This window comes from Urocampus carinirostris, chromosome 11 (assembly GCF_059441175.1).
Source record: "Urocampus carinirostris isolate Australia breed hairy pipefish chromosome 11, RoL_Ucar_1.0, whole genome shotgun sequence".
Taxonomy (NCBI): Eukaryota; Metazoa; Chordata; class Actinopteri; order Syngnathiformes; family Syngnathidae; genus Urocampus; species Urocampus carinirostris.
The window spans coordinates 38928358-38945672 of NC_142359.1; the positions used below are offsets into that span (position 1 = coordinate 38928358).

Here is a 17315-nt window from a genome sequence, read left to right on the forward strand (position 1 = left end):
GTGAAGCAGAAAGACTGTGAAAATTGAACCTCATTAGAGCGAAGGTTAACTGCAATGCTGTCTTGGAATCAGAAAACAAGACAAGATCTAGAAAAGACACTCTTTTATTTATTTTAAAAAGTGATGACAGACAATCCAACGAGATGAAACCGAAAAGATGGTGGACAGGAGGAACACAAGCTTCCCTGCACCTTGGGAACAACGCCACCGAACCAAAAATATCCGACAAAGGGAGAATGGATGTCACACCTCTCTTCATAGGGTGACACCAATATGACACTTTTCTCGTCAGGTCAGTCCGTACATCTGGCTAGCAATGAGCAAGGGTGAGAAAAAAGCACTTTTTATTTTCAAGAAAGAGAAATTCCTATAGGTGACCTTCAAAAGCTCAAAAATAACTGTTGAATACAAATTCAAGATTTTCTTTTTGAAGACATTCCATATAAAAACGTGCCGTTTACTGTTGGTATCCTTTGTAGCCTCGTGAGAGTAAATATTTTGATATACGCAGATTTTAGATGGGGCAGCACGGCGGCGCAGTAGTTAGCGCGTGCGCGGCACAGCTCTAAGGTCTTGGGAACCTCCTGTGTGGGTTAAAATCCAGCTCCCGGACATACTGTGCGGAGTTTGTATGTTCTCCCGTGCTTGCGTGGGTTTCCTCCGAGCACTCCGGTTTCCTCCCACATTCCAAAGACATGCATTTCAGGTGGATTGGCTGGTCCAAATTGTCTCTAGATGTGAATGAGCGAGCAAGTTGTCTGTCCCTGTGTGCCCTGCGATTGGCTGGCAACCAGTTCAGGGTGTCCCCTGCCTACTGCCTGATGATTGCTGGGATGGGCTCCCGCACCCCCGCGACCCTACTGAGGATAAGCGGTACAGCTAATGAGATGAGATGAGATGAGTTTTTAGATGGGAGTACATATGTTTAGTATCTGAGTTTTCATGCTACTATATGCCAAACAGACTCCAGTTTCCATGTCAACAAAACAAGGACACAAACTCAACATATTGATTTGATTTGACTTCATTTCGATGTTTCACATTGACCATCTTTCAATTTGACTTTGATTTTGCATAGACTATTCAAATGGAACTCCAATTAGATGGACCTTACATTGACTTTGATTCTATTTGACTGAATTCACATTGACTTCTGTTCATTTGATTCAAACTCTGTTTGATTGGCTTTATATTGACTTGGGTTCAATTAGACCTCAGCTCAATTTACCTTACCTTAACTTAAGTGAATTGATCTGAAATTCAATTGAGTTCACACTTTGATTCAATTTGACTGATTTCACATAGACTTTGATCCCATTCAACTGAAGTTCAATTTGACAACGACTTTGATTTGATTTAATTGACTTCACATTGAATTCAATTAAAATAGGTTTTAATTTGATTTACTCCACATTGACTTTGATTAAAATGGATTTTAATTCAATTGACTTCACATTGACTTTGATTAAAATTGTTTTCTATTCAATTGACTTCACATTGACTTTGATAAAAATGAACTTCAATTGAATATTGACTTAGATTCAATTTAATTTGATTTCACTTGACACGGATTAAATTCAACAACAATTCAATTGATTCTGATTAAATTTGACTGACACAAAAATGACTTCATGTTAACTCTGATTCACTTTTACTTTTATTCAATTTGACTGACTTGATATTGACTTTACTTTAGTTCATCTTAAATTTAATTGACTTCAATTGACTTTTATTGAACTTCTATTTGATTAACGATTGCTCTCGATTGAATTTGACTACAACTCAAATGACCCTACGTTAATTTTGATTCAATTTGACTGATTTCATATCGACTTATATTCAGCTCAACTTAGATTCAATTGACTTCACATGGAAATTCATCTCATCTCATCTCATTCGCCGTACCGCTTATCCTCATTAGGGTCGCGGGGAGACTGGAGCCCATCCCAGCCATCTCCGGGCAGTGGGCAGGGGACACCCTGAACTGGTTGCAAGCCAATCGCAGGGCACACGGGGACAGACAACTCACTCGCTCATTCACACCTAGGGACAATTTGGACCGGCCAATTCACCTGAAATGCATGTTTTTGTAATGTGGGAGGAAACTGGAGTGCCCGGAGGAAACCCACGCAAGCACGGGGAGAACATACAAACTCCACACAGAAAGTCTGGAGCTGGATTTGAACCCACGCAGGAGGTTCCCAAGACCTTAGAACTGTGCCGCACAAGCGCTAACCACTGCGTCGCCGTGCTGCCCCGGAAATTCATCCATCCTTCATTTAATTGAATTTGCTTCAATTCAACTTCAATTCATATTGAATAATATGCAATGGACTTCACGGTGACTTTGATTCGAATTAACTTTAATTTCATTGACCTTACGTTTACTTTAATTTAATTTGATTTAAATTCAACTTAATTCACATTGACTTTGATTCAATTCAACTTCTATTATGATTAATCTACTTCAATCAACCTTTAATTAATTAAATATAATTACAACTCATTACAATAACTCCGATTCGGTTGAACCTCAATTAACTTAACGTTGATTTAAAATAAATTACACTTAAATGAAGTGGACTGTTTCAATTGAACCTCAATACAATTGACCTCTTATTGACCTCTTTGTTGGGATATTTTTCCGAGACTCACTCAATTGGCCGTGCGCGTGCGAAGGGAATTCCCTTCCGCAGAGTCCTGCCATGGCCGGGCGTTATGCCAACGGGCGGAGACATAATTGCGTGCGATTCTTATTCAAAGATGTAGGAATGTCAAGACTTGATTTTATGAACAAGTTTCTTGATAAAATTCTGAAGTTTAAAATGGAGGACTTGCATTGCGTCATAACTTTGACTTCTGGCAAGGGCTTTGATGTAAGTTTTGTAACGGCGGCTCTTTATCAAGAGTTTTGGAATCGTTTTGAGGGGGTGAGGCCCCAGTTTTCTGGTTTTATAGTGGAGAAGCTGTCTGATAATGCCAACAAGATAGTTATTGTCAGGATGTTTAACGAAATGGTGAATGCTGAGGATATATGTTTTTTGTTGAGTAGATATTGCTTGATAAAAGGACCAGCTATGAAGGTGAGGGATGAGAAAGGCGTTTGGAATTGTGCCTGGAGGATACCCATCCAGCAATTGCAAGATCCTCAGGGCTTTCAGGGACTGAAACAGCTCCCGTCGACTATATTCCTGGGGGAAAACCGTGGCTTTGTCCACTATCAAGGTCAACCGAAACTCTGTCGCAAATGTGGTGAGCATGGACATCTAGCTGAGGTATGTGATCGAGTTTTTTGTGGAAAGTGCAGGACAATTGGACATTCCTTTGAAGAATGCACCAATAGCAGAAAATGTAATCTCTGTGGAGAAACGAACCACCTCTATAGGAACTGCCCAAAGTCGTTTGCTAACAAGTTGAAAGCTAGGAAGGCAGTTAACAAAGACAACAAAGACAATGAAATGATGTCAGAAGACAATGAAATGATGTCAGAAACCATAGATAATGAAATTAATATATGCAACAAAGACAATGAAATGAAAAAAGACAACAAAAACAATGAAATGACTAAAGTTATGGAAATGCAAAATGAAAATGAACAAGAAATTAATAAATTTATGGAAATACCCAATAAAGATGAACAGAAAATGAATAAAGTTATGGAAATATCTAATGAAGATGAACAAGAAATGCACAAAGAAAATGAACAAGACAAACAAATTGAAAATACACCTCAAACCTCTGGAGGAGAGACCAAAGAATCAAATTTGAGTCAGGAAGGAACTGGAAATTCTAATTCGATTTTTCATCAAATACCTGAATTTGGACAAGACAAACAAATAGAAAAGACAACACATATTAATCAGGAAGGGCCTGGAAGACAGTCCAAAATAACAAAATGTTTTACTACGCCACTACCGGAATTTGAAAAAGACAAAAAAATTGAAAAGGTGAACGACTCTCCAAAAACCCCTACAGGCACTGGAAAGAGGGGTAAAAGTAAGACAAAATTGGGGGTGGTGAAAACACCGGAAACAAAGGGAAGAGATTTAGAAGAAAGCCGATTGCCGACAAAAAAGCCCACAAGGGAACTGTATGAAGTTGAGATGGAGGAAGTCGGGGAAGGAAAAAATCTGCCCCTTTGTGGGCAGGGAAGTAAAAGACCCCTTGATAGGTCCTCTGGCTCTCCCCCTAACCCAGAAAAAAGGGGAAGACCTGGAACCACAGACAGAGAGTCGGAGGATTCCAGAGTTTTCCCCGGTGAATCTCCAAATGAAGTACTACTCTTAAGTGATATGTCTGACACAGGTGACACTCTTGATGATCACCAAAGAATGGACTCAGATCCCCCGGTTTTGTCTAACTAGTTTAAATACTTTAACCACAATTATGAACATTACATTCTCTACTATCAATGTGAGAAGTGTGAGATCAAAGATTAAGGCTCACAGTGTTTTATCGTTCTTAAAAACTATCAGAACAGATGTGTTTTTACTACAAGAATGCTGCATCCCCTTTCTAAAAAATTATAAACAGTGGGAAGAGATTTGGCCATATCCTTCATTATGGAGTGGCTCGAATGAAAACCGTAACGATGGGGTAGCCATTTTAATAAACAACCCTCAACTCATCATAAAGGGGAGTACTGTGATGAGAGAAGGACGCGCAATCTTAGCAAAACTTTCTTATATAGGGAATGATTTTAACCTAATTAACATATACGGCCATGCCGACAGACATCTCAGGTACGAACTTTTAGAGGACATCCAGTCGCATATGCTAGGCCATCAACCACTAATCGTGGGAGGAGATTTTAATTGCATCCTAAGTCGGAAGGATAGAAAGAGGACCGATGAGGAGTTTAAAGTAGATAAAACATCAACTTTATTACAAGACATGTGCCGGACATTTAAACTGGTGGACTGTTTTAAATCCATACATCCAGGAGAAGAGGGCTTCACCTGGTTCAGTAGTGACAATGCCAGAGCCTCTCGAATAGACTACATATTTACAAGGGGTTTAGCACAGAGTGATGCAAGATTAATTCCTGTTTTTTTTTCGGATCACTTGCTATTGTCCTGCTCTCTCTCATTCTCTTCAGGTATGACTGTTGGGAAGGGTTTGTGGAAGTTAAACTGCTCTTTGCTGGAGGATGAGGCTATAGTCACACAATACAGAGAGCTTTACAAAGACTGGCAGACCCTTCAAGACTCGTATGATTCTCGAGCAGAATGGTGGGAAATGACAAAGAAACGAACACAGACCTTTTTTAAAAATGCAGGGAAAAACAAGAAACTTAAAGAGATGAAACGCATGTCGGGTCTACAAAGAAGACTCCAACGCTATTTCATCCTAACAGAAAAGGGGATGGACTTTAATGATGAAATCAAAGAGACCAAACAAGAACTTAACGCTTTGGCGGAAATAAAGAGTAAAGGCATCATAATAAGAAGCAGAGAAAGAGAAATAGAAGAAGGGGAAAAATGTACACGCTACTTTTTTAAAAAAATTATGAGCAAAAATGAGGGGCTTTTTAAACTTCAAAACGAAAACGGGCAAATAACAAAGGAAAGTAGTGAAATAACCAGATTGGTAGAAGACTACTACAAAAAATTATTTGAAAAGAAAGAAACACATGAGAATGAAATGGGGCATGTATTGGATCATATTTCAAGATCAGTGCGTCAAGACCCCTTTTTAACGTCAGACTTTACCCAAGAACAACTGAATGATTGCATAAAAGCTATGAAAAAAGGCAAATCACCTGGGGAGGACGGACTCAACCTCGAATTTTACCGGACTTTTTGGGATATTTTAGCACCAGATCTGATTACGGTTTTTAACGAATTTTCCAGTCGAGACAATATGCCAGACAGTTTCAGAATAGGGATAGTTACTCTATTGCACAAAAAAGGAGACAAAATTGACTTAAAAAACTGGCGACCTATAACACTTTTAAATGTGGACTGTAAAATTTTCAGCAAGCTTCTAGCGACACGAATGTCTGTAGTCTTGGGAGACTTGGTTGATCCAGACCAAACCTGTGCCATTGTGGGAAGGAAGATCAACGACAGTCTCATGCTGATCCGTGACACCATTTGTTATGCGAGAGACAGAAACATGCGACTAGCGGTCCTAAACCTAGACTTTGAAAAAGCCTTTGATCGAGTCTCGCACCAATACCTCTTCAGGGTATTGCAAAAATGTGGTTTTCCCCAAAAATACATCAAGTGGGTAGGACTGCTATACCGAGACATCTTCAGCAAATTCATGATTAACGGGAATTTATCGGAAGCAATCGAGGTCAACTGCGGTGTACGTCAAGGTTGCCCTATGTCTCCGCTTCTCTATGTTCTCTGCATTGAACCTTTGGCACAAATGTTAAGAAAAGATAGATTTGTCGAAGGGATCAATATCCCAGGAAGTGGGGGACAAATTATCAAGTGTGTTTTGTACATGGATGATTTTAATATTTTATGTACTGACCGCGCATCTGTTGGAAGAGCCCTTGACTTGACTGACCTGTTTGGAAGGGCGTCTGGGTCAAGGCTAAATAGAGAAAAATCACAAGTAAAGTTTTATGGAATGTGGAAAGAGACAGAAAAGGCAGGACTCCCGCTGACGGTATTAAAGACAGACCAGAAAATCCTAGGGATAAAATTCAATGCGGATGGAGGAGGCGAGACCAACTGGGATGACATGACAAGGAAAGTTAAGCAAAGACTTGTTTTTTGGTCACTGAGAAAAATGACAATAGAGGGGAAGGTCCTTATCATCAAAGCGATCATCCTACCAATGCTTTTGTCAATCAGTTTAGTTTTTATGCCCAAAAGAAACGTGCTATTACAACTGGACCGAGCCATCTTTCGCTTTGTCTGGGGATCAAAGTGGGAAAGGATAAAAAGAGATACAATGAAAAAGAAAAAGGAAAAAGGGGGAAAAGGAGTACCTGACCTCCAGCTTTTCCTGGGAAGCAAATATGTCTCTCTCCACTTCCAAAACGCTGTGGGCCCACCCAACAACCCGAAAAGTCAAGCAATGACCCGGTTTTGGATGGGCTCATATTTGCGGAAGCTAAAGCTTGTACCAAACAATCGTTTGATTCCAGTTTCATTTAACTTGCCACCAACACATCTCTTTATTAGGGATTTTTTAAAGAAGTTTGATTTGGAAAAACAAGAATGTCACAATTTACAAAACCACAGGGCCCTTATTGCTATTGTGCAAGAGCGAGCAACAGTAAGCCCTGTGCGGGGGCTTGCGTTTGGCGAACCTACAACGGTTTGGAGAAACGTGAATCATCCTGCCCTCCCAAACAGACTAAGAGACTTGTCATGGATGGTGGCTCATGAAGTTCTCCCAGTCAGAGCCGTAATGCACCACCGAGGTATGTCGGCGACTTCGACGTGCCCTCGACCTGGCTGTGGCGCCCAGGAATCGGTGAGACACCTTTTTTGTGAGTGCAGCGCTGCCGAGGTCTTGTGGACAATGGCCGACCAACTAGGAAAGTTCCCGGACTTGCCAGCAGGGGAGGTCCCTGATGCACAGTACGTGCTTTACGGGGTGAGTCGGTCGATGAGGTCTCAGAACGACTTTGCCAGGGACTGGCTCACTCTCGCAGCCATCAAGGACGCCATCTGGACCTCCAGAAACCTGTTGGTATGGAGGTGCAGGCAGATCCCCCCTGTGGCTGTGCTACAAATGGCTGCGGATACCATACAATCTGCGAGCGGCGGGGCTAGGACGCAGCCATAAAGAAGACTCGTCTGCACCCACCCAGAGATGGGAACCGGAACTACACTGTGGGAGTCCCGGCAGCAACGGGAGATATACTGTGGAAGTCCCGGCAGCAACGGCCTGAGAGGACCCACTGTGGGAGTCCCGACAGCAGCGGAAGCTACACTGTGGGAGTCCCGGCAGCAACGGCCTGGAGAAGACCCAAAAAGAGGACTGTAAGAGTGCTGTTTGGGAGGGTGGGATGGCAGAGCTACGCCCTTGCACAATAGTATTGCCTTTTACACGCTGGTTAACTACTGTTGAAAGAAAATAACTCTGAAATTGTTTAATGGATGTCGGTTTTGTTTTTGCTGCTGTTGGAGTCGGTGGATTTTTTCAGACCGAGGACAATCAACTTTGGCGTGGACGGATCTATTGACACTAACAAAGATGTTATATAATGAAATTGTGAATATGCTTGATTGCTATTGAGTTTTTTCGAGAAAGGTTGTTCAAACTTCACATTGTGTTTGTTGTTAAAATCGTCATATTGGAATATAATATTGTGAATATGCATGATTGCTGTTGTGTTGGTCATAATTGTTTTCTGTTGTTGGTGATCTATTGACACTAACAAAGATGTCATTTAATGAAATTGTGAATATGTTTGATTGCTAATAGGATTTTCGAGAAGGGTTTTTCAAATCCTCACTATGTGTTTGCTGGTAATAACATCATATTGGAACATAATATTATGAATGTGCTTGATTGCTGTTGTGATTGTCATGATTGTTTTATTTTAATATTAGTGTCAATAAATTTGTTCAAACCTTATTTGATTCAATTTGATAAAAATTCAATTGTCTATGATTCAAATCAACTTACGGTAAATTAATTTTACCACACATTGACTTTTATTCAATTTCATTTCAATAAAACTTAGTTTTCTTCAATTAAACTCCAATTGACTTCACATTGACTTCGCTTAAATTTGACTTCAAATCAATGGTCATATGTTGACATCCTTTCAATTCAATTGACTTCACATTCATTTCGATTCAGTTCAACCGACCACACGCTTTCGATTCAAGTTGGCTGACTTCACATAGAAATAATTTAAATTCAAATTCAGTCTGCATTCAGTATGCAGCTAGCATTAGTCAACACTCAAAATGGTCGAAATTGCGATGTTGGCCTTAGGTTTGCTTATGTCTTGTGAGTTATTCATTCTTTTTTTCCTTTTTAGATATGGATACCCCAAAATATTACAGTTATGTTTCTCAGGGTGTTAGTTACAATGACCTGTGAAAGCACAATGATATGCAAATTCTGACCTTTTAATGTCACTTATTTGGAAATAAAACATTTCACTAAACATTTACACTATTGTACATATATAGATGAATTCATTCTTCATAAAATAATCCAGGATATAACATTGATTCATGTCTTGCTGGAAGGTGCTACATAGTTACAACTTATCATCTCCAAGTATTGCTCCTTCCTTCGTGGGAAACAAAAGAAAAGACACAGTTTGACTTATAATAAAACAACGTTGGATCGGTTTCTTTGGGGGCATTACCCCACGGTAAAATGTTTTTTTTAATTACCAAAAGTGAGTCAGACTTGACAATAAGCTGGCGGCATCTTATCTACCCGAGTGTGACTGTTCTGCCATCTGCATTGAGATTGTGTTTTTAATCTCCTCTACAATATCAGTTCAATTTCACTGAGGAAATGTATTTGAGAAATGCATTACTCATAAGTTGTTAGGATCATTTCAGGATGAACCTAAAAGGCAATGATTTATACGGGCAAACTTAATTTGAGTCCTGGGCTAAAATCATTAGCAGAGGAAATTGAAAGATTTGATTTCAAGCAAGGAGGAAAGAATACTTCAAAAGACAGAACATAAAGTAATGTCCCACTAGGGGTGAGATTGGGCCTAAAAAAAAATTGCGCTATCAGCCCAAGCCCAAACAATTAACTTGATTTGAGGGACTGAGCCCCAAGAAACCTGATATTTTATATATTATTTGTGAGGATATGGGAGGAGGTGGGGGAATTTTGACCGAATTTCAGGTTCGGGTCAGGCCGGGCTCAAATTTAAGATCTTACCTCTAATACAGGGGTCAGGAACCTTTTTGACCCATAAAAGCAAAGAAGAGAGCCACACCATGTATTTAAATGCAAAATTCAACAAAACCACCAAACCCGCTCTCCAGACAAAAGCTAATTCTTCAGGACATTCAATTTCACTGAGTGAAAGATGATGATTTGATACAATTTCTGAATTAAAAACAATGCCAGAGCCTTTGTCCCATAACAATACAATTATACCAATAGAATGCCTCTCCATCCTGCAGTTACTTAAGAGTGTTAAGGCTCATTTTGACTGCAATATTTGTCCTAAATAATGGTTTCAAAACATGTTGCAAGCAAAGTTATTTTGAAAAAATATTACAAAAAACTGCAAACGAGGGTAGCAACATATTTACCTTTAGTGCAAGCGTCGCTGGCCGAGGAGGAGATGTGCGCGCGCCCCGTCCTCTCACCCAATCAAATTGCTCTAGGTGCTTTGCTAGAGCTTCTGGGTGTTTAAAGTTTGATATGTGGCTTTTCATCATAAAGTTTCTCAACAATGGACGTAGTTTGTTTAATGAGCTTCCATACAAATTCGTTTTTAGCGATTTAAGGCCACAACGGGTCTGTTGGCATGACACCTTGAAGGTAGACTGCAGCTAAAATTGAGTCCTATATATACTGGACTGAAACATTTGCATATCAGTGTTCTCATCTGTTTATAACGATACAAAGAATAATTGCACAGGTTGTATTTTATCTCCAAGCTATATTTATTCATGAAAAGAGCCACATAAGCTTTGCCAGCCATAGGTTCCCAACCCCTGAATACAGGGTTAACTTTTGTCACTAATCATGTGAACAGATTTTTACTAAATGTCAAAAATTCTCAATCCAACTTTTTCCTGCAAGAAATCATACATTCCATCTTCGCATTAATTTTTACACAAAAGTAGTGTCTCTCAAATTCATTTGGGGGGGTATTATTGGGCGAATAATTAATAATACACCCTTAAATTTATCATTAAAGGTTTGTGCGTTTTATTTGTGTTCTGAAAGGGACACTGTGTAATATTTGACCACTAGATGGCGCTGTATGCAGTGTTGTGGGGGTCTCCAACCTTTTTGTTAAAGACCGAAATGAAGGGCTGCCAGTGTAATATGAATTTCTACATCAATAACTTCATGTTATTACAATGTTGTTACCATGTTATTAACTTGTTCTAATAATTAGTAGTAATCTAAAACAAGCTCAGTAAACCAGTGGTATATCATGCCAGTTACAGATCAGATTCCCTGGAAAATCTCAATAACCCATGACTCTTGAGCTACTCTCAGAACCTGTCTGCGGGCTACTCGGGTGTTCTTCGGGGGCTACCTGGTGCACCTCGTTGGAGACCCTGGTGTAATACAACCATAAACAAGTCCTATAAAGCACAAGGAAGAATACAATCTACCAATACCCGTAGTGACCAAACCGCACCATTATTCTTCTATTTTTTTTACTCAATCTTTTAAAAGGGTTTTTGTTTTTTTGGGGTATCCGTAGAAGCAAGATGTGGACATTTATGTCAGCTCCCTTTGGGTGAGGCTCTTGTTATTTAAAATAGATACAAATTTCTCAACCTATGTGTATTTTAAAAAGGGCATGTTTATATGATAGTTTGTCTATTTATTCATTTATTTATTTCAGTATTTTTATTTTAATAAAATTTTGGTAAAAAAAAGTTTTTTTTACCACTAAGAATCGTTTAATAATACACAATGTCCCTTTAAAGGTTTGCATGTTTTATGTGTTTCCTGAAATTGGAGCTTAATAACCTGAAAGGTTATATTTTAACCTCATCTATAACAATGAGTTGTTGTTTTTTTATACAACGAGGGTCGTGTCTGTAAGAATTGGTCCCACTGTCCTACTTCCGTTTTTCAGAATCCCCTCCGTGGTAGTGTGACCGGTATTGATAACCGGCGATTTGGCCCCGGTGCTATCGCATCCCTCCACTTGGGGCTCCAGGAATGCGACCCTTTTACTGTTGGACCTTCGTTGCCCCGACGCCACATCCCTGGGGTCCGAGCAGAGGACAATGGCCCTTGCTCCGCACCCTCCCGGGGGCCCACCCCTGTTTTCCCTGCACCGGCACGGCGTCAGGTAGAGGTACAAGAGCACCAATACGATGCTAACCACGCAAGAAGCCAGAGTGGTAAAAGCTGTGTTGAAATGCCCTCCTCCGCCTCGATGCGCCAAGCCGACAGAGCTGGCATTTCCCACGACCAGGTTGACCTCCGGAGACCCGTCAAGGTCGCGTCCTCGCCCACGTGGAGCAACACACACGTAGGCGCCTGAATCTTCCACCAGCACTCCCCTTATCTCAAGGGTGCCATTCGGAAGGACAGCGAATCGAGCACTCGGATCAGATAATTTTAGCACCGTCGTGGGGGTCAACCAGAACACGGCTGGATCCTTCATCACCGGCGAAACGAAACTGGGACATGACAACTGCAGCCATGACCCCGGATCCGCTTGGTAGCTCGCTGCCTCATTTGACACCTCCTCCTCCATGTTACAATTCAACTCAGGGCCTACATCATCCCTACATGGGTAGTAATCTTTAAAATCCATCAGGGGTCTGTACTGTCTCCAAGACCAATACTGAAGCAGAGCCAGTAAAGCGCAATTACACGTGAGAGGGTTCCCCTGCAAATAAATTCCACCCTGCCGGCTCAGAGATAGCAGCAGGTCAACGTGAACCTTGGTGAGCTGGTTCTGTGATACATCCAGAAAGCTCAGCTTGAGAGGTCCTTTTTTATCCCACAAACTTTCAGGAAGTGACGTCAATCTGTTCCCAGACAGGTAGAGCTTCTCCAAATTGTGGAGAGCACTAAATGAGTTAGAATTGATCTGGACCATTTGGTTGCCAAACAGAAGTAGCTCTCTCAGTTGCCCAAGTTCGGTAAAGATAGACGAATCAAGTGCTGACAGTTTGTTGGATGAGAGGTCCAAGTAGAGAAGATGAGGTGTCACCCTGAAGGCATTGGCCTCGATTCTGGAGAGCCGATTGCGACCCATGAGCAGAGCGCTGAGTCGGTCCAAAGGTCTTTTGTTCCAATTGGAGGGCAGCACAGTGAGGGAATTGTGGCTCAGGTCTAAGCGTGAAGCGTAGCTTGGGAGGTCAGGGGGCGGTGCAGACAGATTGCAGCCGCTGCAGGAAACTATGTCACTAGCGCAAACGCAGCCGGACGGGCAACCTAGCGCCTGGCTGGGTAAGCTGAGGCAAAACAAGAGTAGGAAGACGCCGTAGATGGGAAGCATCCTGCTTTTCCCTTAAGACTGAGTCTCAGCTTGTGGTCTCTCGTTGTTTACACATGTCCGAAGAACTGTGGAACAATCATACCAAAACCGAAGGCATTATTTCATCTTGCTTTGAGCTGGATTTATTAAATTCTCCTATTTGTTTTTCTATATTGATTCTGTTACCGCATCGGCTCAATTAGTAAATTAAAAGATGTTTAATACAGTCTCATTCAAAGGGTGCTTTCACCAGTCACGCACTGGTTGCATTAAGGCACACTCCGTAAATTAAAAAACAATTCACTCTGGGAATTAACATTTGAGTTGGAATACTTAACACCAGTTGCACAATATTATTTTGTAAATTATATTTCCATTTTGTATTATTGACTTACGTTACAAAGAAATTGCTTGATTCGGGTATACTTGTTTGAATTCAATGATTTTTTTAAATATATTTAACGCTAAGAAATTTATTAATAGCAAAAAAATTATTACTCCATTGGCAGAAAATTTGAAGTATAATTCTAATTTTAAGATATGTTATTTGGTTTACTCGAAAAAAAATTAGAAACTTAATCTCACAAAACTGTAATATCCAGAGATGATTGGTTGTTTTTATCTCATCTCATCTCATTAGCTGCACCGCTTATCCTCAGTAGGGTTGCGGGGGTGCTGGAGCCCATCCCAGCAATCATCGGGCAGTGGGCAGGGGACACCCTCAACTGGTTGCCAGCCAATCGCAGGGCACACAGGGACAGACAACTCGCTCGCCCATTCACACCTAGGGACAATTTGGACCGGCCAATCCACCTGAAATGCATGTCTTTTGAATGTGGGAGGAAACCGGAGTGCCCGGAGAAAACTCACGCAAGCACAGGGAGAACATACAAACTCCGCACAGGAAGTCCGGTAGCTGGATTTGAACCCACACAGTAGGTTCCCAAGACCTTAGAACTGTGCCTGCACACGCGCTAACCACTGCGTCGCCGTGCTACCTGGTTGTTTTTATTATTATTTTTTAATCTTGGTCATAAGTATAATTTTAAAACAGGAAATGAATCCACCAGTTGCTAGCTAAAGGTTTGCTTACTTCATTCAAGAAAAAAAGATAAAATACATTAAAATGACTGAACAATACGCAAAGATTTCTACAAATGGGTGAAGATAGATTTTTTTAAATTTGTCCTTGTTTTAAGATACGTTCTCTTTTTTCTTGTTTAAGTGGGAAATATTGTCTCTAAAATAATCCTATTTAGCAGATGATACATTATTTTAAAAATGATATACCGTCTGCTGGAAAAGGAAATTTTAAGTGCAGCTCACCAGCAATACCATCTTGCTAAATTCACTTTTTTTTGCCAATTTTAAGTTTATTTTTCCCTAATTTAGGATTGTGTATGTTAATTTTATAGTGAAATATAAAAATTATACCTGAAATAAGCCAAACTGTCTAATCTGAAATCGGGTGGATAGTAGTATTTGGTTGTAATGTGGGAAGACGGCATTTCTTAAAATGAGCAAAACTATAAAGCCTTTTCTGGATGCAACAAGTTTGCTTATTCTTGACATTTGAAGAAAAAAAAATACTTAAAATAAGCATTATTTTCTGCTGTTGGTGTACGAATTTATTTTTCTGTGAAAAAAAAGTCTTAAAATTAAGAAAACAATCAAGCATCTTCTGGATACAATAATTTGCCTATTTTAATGAGGCTTTTTCTTTTTTCATTAGAGGAGTAAGATGTTATTTCTTTAAAAGTGATGTCTTAAAATGAGCAAACGTATCAAGCAAAATCTGCTGTTGATATAAGAATTATTCTTTTTTTAAATTTCTCTTGAAATGAACAAAATTACTGCGTAGCAGAACATAGCTTATTTAAACTTAAACATCTTTTAAATTCTATTTCAGTGTAAAGATACTTAAAACTTAAAATAAGAATAATGCTTTAATTATTTAAATAATTATATTGTACTATACTATAAGCATCATTTTATGGCAATGGAGAAACAAAATACATTTTTGCAGTATATTTAGGTAATGCTGTAACAAGAAGTTATCATTGCATTGAAATATCAGAAAAGTGGTATGCTTATTCTAACATTTTAATATTAAAAAAATACACTTTTCAAACAAATGCAAGAAACAAAAATACTACTAAGTGCATGTACTTCTTTGATTTTGTGTGTGGAAATTTTCACAAGATTTAACATATGGGTCAACTTATGCACTTTTTACTTTATACATCTTTTGATTATTTCAAATTGTGTACTCCGTCTTTGTACGGGAATTGTTTAAAAAAATGTACTATTACATATAATTAGCAACATTAAATTTACTGCAAGTTTGGAAATAACTAAAAATGATGCTGAAATAATTGTTTGTGTTGTTTATTTGGTAAATGAAATCAACTTGTTTACACAAATTATCTTTTTTCTTATTCTACAAAGTCTGTCTTGCAAGAGTAAATGGGCTCCGTGTTGTTTTTGAAAGGTTTAACTCACCAAGTGCCAAGGACGGACTTTCACTTCATTTACTTTTTAATTGGGGTAATTTTTAATATTTTTTAAAATGTTACTGTTCCAGATTTTTTACAAATAATTGCTTTTAATTCAAAAATTGTGTAAGCCTCCTGCAAATAAGTGATCCAGGTGATTCCATTTCAGATTTGATTTTTATAAGCCAAATATTACGTAACCCAATGAATGCCAACGACGCCTTTTCAAGTCAATACGTTTTTTGGGGTAGTTTTTATTGGTTCTGTTCCTGGTTTAAGACAATTAACAAGTTACAGTAATAGTGGGAATTGCTAAGGTTGGCAGGTATGTTATTGCATTGAAATATACGTTAAAAACGGTATGTTTATTTTAATATCTGGCTCTAATAAAATACACTTTCCAAACAAATGCAAATGAAAGTTTGCCATTTGACATTAAAAGCTAAAAGTACGCAAATAATAGTTATTTTCCAACTGTCCAGCCAAGAGCTTTCAATACAAGTCAAGAGCGACGAGTCTGCTCACCTTGACGCCCACGTAGCTGCCGACCGTTCAAACAAACATATTCTGTCGTCCGCATTTGATTTTACGTCCACGCGTGTGCAAATAAAAAATCCTTTTTTGAGGGAACATCAAATGCAAAAAGAGCAGACGCGCCCAGAGGAGCGATGGGGAAAAGAGACGAGCCGCGAATGAACTGTTCACCTGCAGGTTGACTTGCGTGACGCCGGTGGGAGGGGACAGAAGGATTTTATTTATTTATTTAGACGAAAGCCACCGCTACGCAACCAGACAAGCACACACAAGACACGCACGCGAACGCACAGCAGCTACCCGACGCCGCCACGCTGACATTGTTGAATTGCATCCCTGTCAACTGACTAACCAAAGAGTGTACAGGTCAAGCAGACAAATTAAAAATGTCCTCTCGAAATCCTGCCTTTTTTCCCTTTGGAGATTTTATTAACCCTCGAGCCATGCGTTTTTTGGGGACACAACGGATGTCAGTGTACATCAGTGGTTCGGATCCGATGGCTGGCGAGCCATACGTGGCTCTCTTCATGAGTAAATCTGGCTCAGAGATAGAATATAACTCTAACAAGGTTTTCTATGGCGTTTCAATGTTGGGTGGTTAAACCCCGATATTATACTGAGTTGATACTGAAATAGAACGTTCAGTCCAGTATACTGTGTATATAAATAGGGCACATTCTCAACTCCACAGTCAGTGTTGTACCAAAATACCTTGTTTTGGCAAATGACACAGAGAGAAATAAAAAGTGCTTAAGAAATAACCTTTGTCTGGAAAGCAGGTTTGGCGGTTGTGTTGAATTTTGTCTGAAAATGAATATTTTGCTTTTGTGGCTCTTTGGGTCAAAAATGTTCCCGACCCCTGGCGCACATTATTTGGACAATAACCTTACAAGTGCAATAACCCAGCCAATTTTGATTATTTTTTACTTCAAACTCAAAATGTTCGGTGGCATCAGACCTGTCCATTCACAGAGAGCCCAGTTGCTTTTTCTTAGAATTATTTTGCCAAGGCACTTTTGAGTCCTGAATCATTAGTTGAGAAACACTGATATAAATGTCATATGAAAAGGCTGGGTTTTATCTCATCGACACACTGTTCTTAGGCAAGGTACAAGAGGCGAATTATAATTTTGTTGTGCATTAGACAAGATAAAATTTATTGTAATTGTAACACATGAAACGCACAACAAAATTAACGCTTA

At 39.6% G+C, this 17315-nt stretch overlaps 1 protein-coding gene across 1 annotated transcript; it reads right to left on the reverse strand.

The window, feature by feature from the left end:
• Positions 1–2223: 2223 nt before the first annotated feature.
• LOC148357320 (amphoterin-induced protein 2-like) lies at positions 2224–16272 on the reverse strand. Its single transcript, XM_088348694.1, has 3 exons — positions 16105–16272; positions 8544–13170; positions 2224–2626 (listed from the first exon to the last, which is right to left on the reverse strand). Exon 2 carries the CDS (start codon positions 13103–13105, stop codon positions 11666–11668), a length of 1440 nt encoding a protein of 479 aa, XP_088204820.1. The 5' UTR covers positions 13106–13170; positions 16105–16272; the 3' UTR covers positions 2224–2626; positions 8544–11665.
• Positions 16273–17315: the final 1043 nt, after the last annotated feature.

Coding starts and splice junctions, on each gene's coding strand:
- LOC148357320 (XM_088348694.1), bottom strand. CDS start 13,105: ATGCTTCCCATCTACGGCGTCTTCCTACTCTTGTTTTGCCTCAGCTTA.